The sequence below is a fragment of the Lissotriton helveticus genome, chromosome 12, assembly GCF_964261635.1.
Source record: "Lissotriton helveticus chromosome 12, aLisHel1.1, whole genome shotgun sequence".
NCBI lineage: Eukaryota > Metazoa > Chordata > Amphibia > Caudata > Salamandridae > Lissotriton > Lissotriton helveticus.
Window position 1 is genome coordinate 720,559,499 of NC_136073.1, and position 12,370 is coordinate 720,571,868.

Sequence of the window (12,370 nt, forward strand, 5' to 3'; positions counted from 1 at the left end):
GCTACGTCAATGCCCCAACAGATGCACAACCGAAGTACAGTGTGTTCCACGTCACACACCAAGCAGTGGTATACAGTCACGGCCCCGAAGTGGGACCGCGAAGGGAGGCAATCTGTAGGCGACGGGGTCGTCCGCTGTACAGGAGAGTCCGGGCCAAAAGCGAAACCGAACGCCAAGTCCAGGGGCGAAAGTAGGAACAGGGAAGCCGCTGTTGTTCGATTACCGCCGGGGCGGATCTTCAACTCGAGCCTGGAGCAGAACCGTGGAGCAGGCCAGGAAAGTTCAAATCGTCATAAAATCGGTTCCCTTGGACCAAACCAATTTTTGAAAGTAACTATAATATCAGTTGAGCTTCATCTTCAATGATTCGTCGTCATGACCAGGATAATAGTTAGGATAGGTGACGGAGGTGGCGAAGGTCCGGGAGCCCTGTGCTCACGCGACCATCCCGGTTGCGCGCGAAGCTCCTCCTCTCAAGCAGCTGCTTATTTGTGTGTGTGTGTGTGAGAATGTATGCTGATTGCAGTAACTCACAGCAAGGCGGTCTGTGTCATTCACATTCTTCGACTTAAGCTCTTGTTGCTTGTTGGTCAAATGAGGTAGCCTACACATCAAGTATAGGATGTTTTGATTTGTCTTGATTTGTCTTTGAGGCATATGACCCTGAGGAGCTCAGATAATTTTGCCTATCCATGAAGCCAATTTTGGCTTCCAGCCACTACAAAGTGCCCTCAAAATTTAAACAATTGATGTTTGAAATTAACGGTATATGGTCACTTATGAACAGTAAGGACCAATAATTGCCGGAAGCCATGACATGACCAAAGAAAGACACAATTTTTCTGTGTTGTATCAGAGTTCTTCTAGGAACTCCTGGGTTTTCAAAAAGATCAAAGCAGTGTAGAACATAACTAAATATTCAATGTTGCCAATTAAATCAAATATATCTGTTTGAGGCTTATGTGACGGTAGATACACATGCTCTCAGTCTGCATACTTCCGCCTTCTAGCGGTGGGTGTCCAGATGTGTACACGTTGTTTTTCTTAGAAGTCTTTTGGGTCATGAGACGCGTGACTCCAGCTCTTGGTGGTAATGCGCATGGGCATTGAATCAATTGTAGATTGTTTTTCTTTTTGTGTCGTCTGGTTTGAAAGTGTTGTGTGGCGCTCTGGGTCGAGACCATCACCGGCTCACTTCGGTTCGCTATCCAAATTCAACCCTTGTCAGTATTGTTTTCGGACGTGTTTTTCATACTCTCATATTGAAAATAGAAAACCTTCGCTCGACTGTACTCCTTGCTCCACTTGCAGAGTTTGGGCCTACATTCCTTTTCGGTTGTCACCGGGAATGAGCTGCTAATGGAACAGACTCTTTTTGATTCTGTCCCTGTTGCCATACAAAGTACCCCAGACAGACATCTATCAGGTTTGCAATTTGTCTGTCCCCAGATCATCAGGAGGCAGACTGTGAAGCTTGTTGATCCTTCCAATTGAAGAAGACTTTGCGGTACAATCGGGTGCAGTGCCGAGAGATGCAACGCAGAGAGATAGAGGAAACTCAGGACATCCTTGGACAACAAGATGTTGAACTTCCGGAGGCTTCAGTAGAGGAGGAAAAAGCCTTCTCATTAATGACTCAGAATCCAGTTCCGGCTCGGACTCTGATCCTGAAGCTGAACTACAAATCCGAGACTTTCCTTCCAGACAACGTACCTTGAGTACACGTAACCCTGTACCATCGGCAAAAAACATTCTGTCTCCACCGACCATACGGGTCCCGGGCCACCGCTTCCATCATCCCATGATAGGCACCGACTGTCTGCTTCAGATGCTCCACCCTCAGGTTTGGCACCGAAAACTAAGCTGAAATGCACCCAAACAACACCGAGTTGACAAAACTCGGCACCTAGCCGACCATCTTTCTCTTCGCTTCCGAGCATCCCATGGGCATTGCTTCGGCTATGACAGCTTCGGTTTCCAAAAAAAGAAATCCATTTCAGAACCAAAACCATCAGCATCAGCTTCAAGGTTGCCACCTGAACAAATCTGTCAACTTATGCAGTAAAGGTTCGATCTGATACAGAAATAAAGGCATATATAGCCACACACTGGGATTATTTTAGCTCAACCTGTACCCAAACCATCTAAACACCAGCTTTCTTTTGAAGAACCCATATATGTGCAAGTGCCAATTAAAAAGAAAAAAAGGACATTGCAACAAGCCCACTGCATTCTCCTCTTCCTTCTTCTCCACCTCCTCAACCACTTACTCCACCCTCTTCTCCACACCCACCTTCACCACCTCATTATCATGGTGAAACAGGGGACATTACACCACAAGGGTCTCTATAGTCTCCCGCTGATGATTATGCGGGAAGGAGATGACTCTCATCCACAGTCAGATCCCTGTGATAATCGCGACATTGCGACTTTGAGATGATATCTTTAAAGTAATACCATTTAACACATGTTGGAGGCAGACTTCAATACTCCCTATACTTTCTAATTTCCCAAAATGATAAATCACTATGACTCATCTTAGATCTCAAGCCATTAAATCATTACATTCTTTCAGACCACGTTCACATGGTCACTCTCCAGGACGTGATCCCACTGCTTCAACAATGCGACTGTCAGCACTAGACTTTAAGGACGTCTATTTTCACAGTACAATACATCCAGCTCATCGCAAATACCTCTGATTTGTTGTCGCTAGAAAGCATTACCAATTCCAAGTGTTCCCATTCAAAGTCACTACAGCACCACAGGTGTTTACCAATTGTCTAGCAGTAGTAGCAGCACAAAACATGCATGTCTTCCCATATCTGGACGACTTGCTTATCAAAGCCAATACACTTCCAATGTGTCAACAACACACTCCAGTTACTCTCCTTCTTCTTCCTCAGCTGAGATTTACAGTCAATATACAAAAATCACATCTTCAACCATTACAAATTCAACCATATTTAGGAGTTATACTCAACACACACTTTGGTCTAGCATACCCCAAACCAATCAGTATTCAAAATATTCAAATACTGTCACACAGTTTCAACCCAATCAAAGAAATAACAGTCAGAACAGTTAACCGTCCCTTGGGCATGATGGCATCTTGCATCGCAATAGTACCACATGCATAACTAAATATGCACTTGCCGTAAGAATGTCTGGCACGGCAATTGTCTTAGTTTCAAGGTCCTTTACAGGTTCTACTGTTGATAGACAGACGCACTTATCACTCTCTGCAATGGTTAGACAGACGCACTTATCACTCTCTGCAATGGTGAAACACACAAAACCTGTCAAAAGAGTGACCTTTTCTCGAACCTATTCCCCAGATCATTATCGCAGCAGATGCATCCCTTACGGGATGGGGCGCCTACCTAGATAATCTTACAGTGTAGGGTCTCTGGAATGCCAAATACCAGAGTTTCGACATCTCCTACCTTGCGCTTCAAGCTGTTCACCTAATAGGCAAAGTTGTCGATTCGGACGAACAGCATGACAACAACATAATATATACAAAAACAAGGAGGACACACTCTACAGCTATCACGCCTATGTCATGCAATTTGTCATTGGGCAATACGTGACAGCATCCATCTGCTAGCCAAAGACATCCCAGGGATGGACAACCACTTTGCTGACCTCAGCAGGATGCAAGCCCACGAGTGGGAACTCCACCGTCAAGTCCCACTCCCCTATTTACAAAAGTGAGGGTTCCCACAAATAGACCTTTTGCTACAGTAAACAATGCAAAATGCCCAAACTTTGCTTCGAGGTTCCCACACCCACTATCCCAAGGCTCTGCTCTTTGGATGAACTGGTCAGGGATAGTTGACTATGCTATGAAAAGCATGAATAACAGGGGCATGATGAAGCACTGGTGTAGTTCGGATCTTAGCACATACAGAAGAATTCTAGAAGCTTAATTTATAAGTGGAGTAGTTTGAATAGGAAGGGGCTCCTTCGTTTCAAGATGTTTAGTTAACAAGCGCTTGCATATGCCCTAAGCATTCTTCAACTGGACGGTGTTTGAAAGTAAGATTACATTATTGCATTCAGTATTTGAGAATGTGCTGCCTGAATTTGTGTCATACAGCTTTTGATTATTTGTAGTTTTATATTGCACGCACAAGAAACAAAGGTAATGTGTTTTACGTGCACATTTTTTTGTCCTAGGAGATTGGTTTCCATGTACAATTTCTCTTTAAATTCACATGTGAATAGTTACATTATGGATAGGAGGAGTTGGTTAAAGAATACTTCATATGAACCTGCAGAAGAGAAAAGTATCATATTACACAATTGCTTCTGTTCATAACAGGATTAGCTTGATGTATTTAGTATTGAAGTAGATTTCATGCTGCAGAATTACATTACATACTCTTGCTTTTGTGTACAGGTAGCTGTTTATGTGGCGAGAGAAGTTGCCAGCACAATGTCTCTAATAAAAGGTGGCAAGTTGCATCTCTTATGGGTGCTTGCTTTGTTCTCATCACTTTTCTGGTTACTGTCGGTGGTGCACCAATTCTGTCTGTATGAGCATTTCCGAAGCATACACATTAGGGTGCATTTAAGAGGGCCCCCCTGAAGTGAGAAGCCTTTTCTCTTTACGCAATGAGTACATTGGTTTCCAGACTACGCGTTTCCACTAGCAGCAGACTGTGCCTTTCATTTGTGCGATGGCGACTCTTCAGTCCCTTTTAATGCCTTATTGATTTTTATAGCATGTGCTATAAAAAAAAAGACAGGAGAGGAAAAAATCTATTTTGGTTCAGCTGGTGCAGAATGGGAGCTGCAGATCAGAGGCCTGTTTACTGCTCGGGACTGCTGATTAGTGCATTAGAATTAAGGGCCAGCTGCAACATTAATGCATAATAATGGCACGAATGTGCGAAAAACAATGAATAGATAGGGGTAGGAGTGAGAGCTGAAAATCATGGATAAGAGGAGGAAGATGGAGATGAATTTATGCAAGAGGTAAGAAAATCAAGGAATAGTGCACAACCCCTGCAAAATTATCTGACAAAATTATAGAAATTTTGAAGCTCTCTGTTGATGGGAATAAAAATAGTATAAGGAGATTACTTTTTTGCATTCATTGTTTGACTTGCTTTATTGTTTAAAGCCTTTGTGTATAATGGTAAAGCTGCCAATACAAAAGGGAAAGACTCTTAAAAGGGCATTCTGGTGCACTATGTGTAATTACTGAATCTTTTCTTAAAAAGAGGTCCATCTTTTCTCAAAATAGATTATGCTCCTTTTATTTTTGCTGAAAGTATGAGTAACCTGTCTCTGTGTTAAAGTTTTATATATTTTTGAGGATGGTTCTTTTAACCAAAGACAATGAAAATTAATGTTTCTATCTTGATTAAGCCAAATTAGTTCAAATGTTTACATTTAGTTACTTTCATATGATGTTTTAGAGTCATTAAGAATGCAGCGTATAACTTATATATTCTGTATATTTGCTAGGTTTTGCAGAAGAACAAGGGATAAATAGTCGGAGACATAATTCTGGTCTTGACACATTGCTAGAGTAGAGGAGGGACGAAGCTTTAAAGGCGAGATATTTTCAGGGCAGGATAGCCATGCATTGCATAGATGTTTGAGGTATGAGAGTTGTAATAGCTAGGAAGATGCAGTTCTTTTTCTTGAGAAGCATTAGGTTAAACAAAATAAATATTTAGGCATGGTGACGATCTGTAACTACTTGACTACAGCAAAGGCATGGTAATGGAGGTGAGGAGTGCAATGTTTGGAAATTAAGTGATTGTAGGCTCCATTATGGTACATCGGATTTCAAGCTTGAATTATATTATTTGCACTCTAGGTGGGCTTGGAGTGCAATGTAAAAACATGTAATCTAGCTATTTATGAGATGCATTGTAAGAGGTATGGCATGAAAGGAACATAGCAGCAAATAGAAACTTTCTTGCCACAGTTAGTCTTTGGTATTGCAGTGATGGAGACTTTATTTATGAAGTGATTATAACAGCATTTTTTATTTGGTTCCAGGTCAGAGGTGAAGCTTGGTCGATCAGAGAGCCTCAAAGGCAGAGATGAGATGAAGAAGTCTCGGAAGTCTGACAACGTTCCCAGATCTCGGAGTGATGTCGACATGGATGCTGCAGCTGAGGCAACACGGCTTCATCAGTCAGCCTCCTCATCTGCATCCAGTCTTTCTACCAGGTAAAAGGCTGGGATTCTTAACTTTAGCAAAGATGACCATCTTCACCTGAGTAGATCTTTGCTAAACAAACATTGTAATTCAATTTGTGCCAGTGTTTTAACTCTGTTTGGTAGACAAAGTTCCATTTTGTCGACCAACGTCAGCTCAGACATTTGACAAGTGGGTTTAAGAAGGTTCTGTCAAGGGGATTCTTGGTTAACACATTTAAATTGGCTTACGTTATGGCACAGGCACTATGATTTTGCTATCACTGTTTACTTCTGTCAAATTTCGTGAAATCCTGAAAGTTGTAAATCTGCACTAATGTAAGGACATATTCCATCCAGCCAGCGCACTTTTCTGACTTTCTTCATGAATTTAGCCCCAATTTATTTCTATGTTGCCCATAGTGGTCACACTCACTCTGCACTCACACTCACTCTGCACTCGCTCTGCACTCGCACTCACTCTGCACTCGCACTCACTCTGCACTCGCACTCACTCTGCACTCGCACTCACTCTGCACTCGCACTCACTCTGCACTCGCACTCACTCTGCACTCGCACTCACTCTGCACTCGCACTCACTCTGCACTCGCACTCACTCTGCACTCGCACTCACTCTGCACTCGCACTCACTCTGCACTCGCACTCACTCTGCACTCGCACTCACTCTGCACTCGCACTCACTCTGCACTCGCACTCACTCTGCACTCGCACTCACTCTGCACTCACTCTGCACTCACTCTGCACTCACTCTGCACTCACTCTGCATTCACTCTCACTGCACTCACTCTCACTCTGCACTCACTCTCACTCTGCACTCACTCTCACTCTACTCTCACTCTGCACTCACTCTCACTCACTCTCACTCTGCACTCACTCTCACTCTGCACTCACTCTCACTCTGCACTCACTCTCACTCTGCACTCACTCTCACTCTGCACTCACTCTCACTCTGCACTCACTCTCACTCTGCACTCACTCTCACTCTGCACTCACTCTCACTCTGCACTCACTCTCACTCTGCACTCACTCTTACTCTGCACTCACTCTTACTCTGCACTCACTCTCACTCTGCACTCACACTCTGCACTCACTCTCACTCTGCACTCACTCTGCACTTACACTCTGCAATAACACTCTGCACTCACTCGCCCTTGTCAACAAATAACTCCATGGATCCGGGGGTGTGACGTGGAACGTGAGTGGAAGAGGGACGTTGCACTTTAAGCAGGGGCGGGGGGGGCATGCGCTACAAGGGTGTTTCACACCTGTGAGGACTCCGTACTGGCAGTGGGTCGGTTACATCAGAGGAAAGGGGAATTTCTGGGCATTCACTACACATTCTGAAGTGGAGTCCAGTCCTTCCTCGTTACGTCACCAAAGATGGCACGCACCAATTCAATGCAAAACATGCAGTGCAATTCTAAGAGCTTCCGTTTCTGATCTGACACCCAAAATTTCAAGAACAACAAAGTTTACATGGCAAATCAACAGGTATTTTTGAACTGTTTCTAAAATTGAGAAATAATTAACAATTTGCGTTGTTAAGAGTCCTTTCCTTCAAATAGCTCAAAATGTATTTATTCTCAGACATTGGTTATCCTTGGACAGGACAGTCCCATCCGATGGATGGCACCTAAATGTAATTAATTTCGTAATGCACGCTATCTAACAAGCACACACATTCAAACAACGGACGGGCATACACCCCTTCCCAGACCCTAAAAAAAGAAGCTTGCGAGTGGTGCGCGCGCACCACTGCCAGCATATGTTTTGAATTATCGTGGCTGACAAGCCGCGATAATTCCAAATATATGGCCTCTGGTGCACCTAACAGACACCAATAGGCCATAGGCGGAGCTATGAGACCGCCTATGGCCTATTGCGTGTTCTGTTTAAAAACAGCACGCACCCGAAGGCCAATGAAATTGGACCTTGGATTCCACAAGGGCACAAGCGTTGTGGAATGCAAGGTCAATTTCCAAAACGCCGAGAAGAGGACTCTGGGCTACGCCCACACTGCTTACGCAGTGTAGGCTAGGCCCGAGACGTAAAAATGACTGGCCCTTGCGCTAGGTCTGTTGAAGAGTTTGAGCATTATTACATACTTTGTGTAGTCAGATGTTAGATTATAAATCAATAGTGCAAAACTCAACAAAGTGGAGTGTTTCAATATCATTAGTCTTTCATGATTGCCTACTAGAAGTCTGGTGGGGTAGGAAGAACTTATCTCAGTAGCTGTTCTATGAATCGGATAAAGGGTTTTTTCTAATGACACCAATTTCCTATTGGAGATCGAGTGCATATAATTTCAGGTCTGCATTATTGCCAAGCCATTTCAGGCTAAACTTGGAGGCGGCTTTCTGATTTTCTGCTCATAATTAGGCCAGTGGTTTGACGTACGCATACCGTTGACGTCACTAAAATATCTATACCCATATGATGAATTGTAAGTCAGTATGGTAAAAGCAGTGGAGGAAAGATCAAGGGTATGATCTGCAAGTGAAAGAATATCTTTTTTCAAGGTGTCAGAGTGTTTGGCTCAAGGGGCAGACTCATGTTGTACTTGAATACCATGTTGCAAACCTTCTTGGAGCAGTGGCCTGACAGCCCCAGGCTGATGGTCATTCAAGCAATAGAGGTTGTACCTCCATGTTTGACCTGTTAAATTGTAACCACGTGTTGACTCGAGTGTGAATTCTGATAAGGATCAAGGAATCCTAGATGTGCATATGGTAGCATAAGTTCGGGTTGTTGAACTAAATAAGACAGTTTGCACTCCAAGGGCAAAAATGTATTCATGAAAGTCAATAAAAAGGACATTTCTTTAATTTAAGGAGAGTGTTAGAACGTTCCAACAGATTTTACTACTTTTCAACACGTAATTGAGGCCAACATCTGTCTATTATTGTTTGGCAGTTTGCTTATAAAGGTTTGCTTTTTGCTTGGAGATTTGATGGTCACTTGAGGAACATATGGGCAACCTTTCTTAAGGTTAAGGAAATGTTGAATAGATTATTGTGAGAAGTGGTAAGATGGCCGAATCAAACAAGTTTTTGTCCATATCCTGCACCTGTCATTTATGGCAGATTTAAAAATGTTGGATATTAATTGCTGGCAGATGGGAGACCAAAGTGATCTCTCATAATGCTGCAGAGAAAGACCTCTCCCCTATGTTAGTGGTCTTCTGAGGTGGATCCATCAACACAATGTTAGTCTAAAGTGTTGATATTTGGACAACGTGAGCTTTCACAAGAGATGTTAAAGTTTGCTAACAATGTGGAGGTGCAATTATGTTGCACATTTTTTTTCCAAAACAGAAAATCCTACCTGCTCCCTTGTAAGTCATTATGTGTGTGGGTGCTGCTTGGTTCAAATGCAGACTTCCTATTTTATTTTTGGTCACATCCAACATTGAACTGTAACTGCCTGCTATTACAAAACCATGATGTAATTACTGTTGATGGAATGTTTTGGCTGATGCAGATGCTTAAGTGCTTGCATTTTGCTTTCTCAGTGTAGTTTGTTGTTCCGCTCAAGTAAACCCTTACCCACTGATGCATTAACCTCTTACTTCTTCTCTATCATTCTGTGATTTTCCGAAACGGTAATGTACATTTTCCTTGTATTTTTGTGATTTCTCTTGTGTAGTCCTACAAATTGTTACTACAAAGCTTATCGCCACACTGGCAAATGTTTCCTTGCCGTACATATGGAGCACGCTTCACCTTTCCCTTGCAGCGTTATAGTCCATAGTTTGAATGCTTCTATTCACTTATTTTGAGCACTGTGAGTTGACCCACCAAGAACGTTCACTGTTATGTATTGCTTCTTTATCACTCAATATTTTAGCTTAGAAATGTTGGATTAATGTATTCAAGGAACTTGTTTTAACATGCTACACATGACTGAGTAGCTGAGGATTATTCAGCTTGTTACAGTAAAGTCACGGGTTCACATTTAAGAACATTGATGGTTGGCAGCTACAACTAATCACCATATTTGATAGAGCCGCAGATTTCCTACCTTAGAATATTTCCCAGGCGTCAGACTCGATCCAGAAAATCTTGAGCCTTACTTCTGGGTGCCGGTAGGTGGCGTTGATCGGGTCAGTGTTGTCATCCACTCTGGAACGGATGTGCATGGTGCCTATATAGGCGCATCCCCAGTGTGCTAACTGCAGTCTTTTCTTTAAGCGCCATCAGCATAGATCTGGAGAGAGTTTAATTTTTTGGACTACCTTTTCCAACCTTTTGCTGAAATATTTTGAGATACGCTGCCAGTTTGTGTTAGAGGTGTCCCCTAACAACACTGTGGAGTTTAAACTCTTTGGATCCTGTTCCATGCAGATGTGTGTGCCAGACCACCTGGTTTGCTTGTAGTGCCTGGAGCTAGGCCACAACTCCAAGGTGTGCCAGGACTTACAAGTGATGAACCCTAAGGCAGTTCGGGAGCATGCCCTGAAACTCGTCGCCCACACTAGACTAGTCTGCACCGCTCCAGCTCTACTTTGGTCCTTTGGATCAGTTTCTGGACTCAGGACGCGCGCCTGTGACCTTCCCCGGATTCCGTTCCAGTGAAGCTGTTCCTGAAGCCTTTGTTATACCGACTCCGATACTGGTATGAGGAACTGGTTGATGTTAGTGGTCTGGACATTTCTCCTAGACACTGACCTTGACTGTCCTACTGTGCCAATGGAGGAAGGGGTTTAATTTGCTGTGGTGGTGAGGAGGGCGGCTGAGGTCCTGGACGTTATGCTGGCCTTGGTGGCTGTCAAGAATAAATTCTTGACAGAGGTGCTCCATCTAGGGTAGTTCCCATGGAACCTCTACTCCCTTTTAATGAAGCCCTCACTGATGTCCTGCTCTGGGCCGGGGCCAAGCCCTGCACAGGATGATTGCCTCCCACCATCGCCCGTGCCTGGGGAAAAAAACCTCTCCTCCCCATCACCCATCCGAGCCTGGTCGTCCCCCTAAGGCTTGACGATGGGCCTGCTAATGAAGATGGTACAGTTAATTTCCTTTGTACCTTGAAGTCTTAGATGAGAGAAAATACCCTATGTCAATAAATCTAGATCTATTTGGTCAGTTGTTCTCTTGTCAGCGGTAAATCTTTTAACTGGTCCATGTCACTCTGAAATCTTCTGGCCCCAGTCAGAGTTCCAAACCCTGTGGGTGGTGTTTTCAGCAGTGGTCTTCTTTTAATCTGTGATAAATGCAGTTCTAAAATAATACCTTGTAGTATTTGTGTTAGTTCATTAGAAGTTAGGACACCGCCATCGTACTGCAGTAAAGCTGATCACATACTGTTGTTTATCAGTTTGTGGATAGGCTACTGACATATCACCTACTCAGAGTTTCTATTTTTAGAATGCTACAATGATACTGCTTATTCTGTCTGTATCACATTATATGTTAATGTGCAGTTTTTATGTAACTCTTCTCTTACTCGAGAAGGTGTCAGTGCACCTTACTATTAACAGTGAATAACAATCCTAAATCTCTAGAGTATGTTTAAAAAATGAATCGACAAAGTTAATAACTTAAAATGTAAGATACATGAAAGTGAGTTAAAGTGAGACCAGCGGTAATCTCAGTTTTTTGAGTTTTGTTCTCAGTAGACTGAAACGTTTAAATTAAGAACATATTCACTGTGCACAAAACATTAGGGGAGAGGGCACCTAAATATGTTAGTCTTCCTGGTCTTGCTCAAACATATCTTAGAATAATTCCCCAAATCGTCTGTGATCTGACTGGCCATAAATCTGTCATAGAGTGAAACCACCTGGTTTATTTTGTGTGCAATAATATATTGTGAATATGTTCAAAAACAACTGTTTAACTGGGCATGGATGTCATTAAAATACAGCAGCAGTTGTCAGTTCTATTTTTGAAATATTTATGGTTTCGAATTTCTTGTTTTATCTACTTTCAGAAATGTTTTGTTCTCCTGGTGTTCTCATAGTAGTTCAGATCAGCATTCCAAAGAGATAGGGGGGCTTAAAAAACATGTTCCCTTTTGGAAATGTGATGCAAACCATTGAGGCTTGATTGAGGTTAGAACACGCAATCAGCTCATGGAGGCCTCACACAGCAGCTTTAGTGACTGTGTGCATGATTCAACTTCAGTGTCTCTTGTCCATCATTGATGTGAGATTCATTCCATTGAAGATATTGATTGCCTAAAACAG

The 12,370-nt window shown here is 42.9% G+C and overlaps 1 protein-coding gene across 3 annotated transcripts in view; it reads left to right on the forward strand.

Annotated features, from left to right (window-relative positions):
- Nucleotides 1-12,370, forward strand: part of ARHGEF11 (Rho guanine nucleotide exchange factor 11) — an 883,046-nt gene that overhangs the window by 551,843 nt on the left and 318,833 nt on the right. For all 3 annotated transcript variants that reach the window (XM_078670282.1, XM_078670280.1, XM_078670281.1), the window contains one exon: nucleotides 6,022-6,195. In XM_078670282.1, the coding sequence (XP_078526408.1) occupies nucleotides 6,022-6,195 (174 nt within the window). The remainder of the gene's footprint in view (nucleotides 1-6,021; nucleotides 6,196-12,370) is intronic.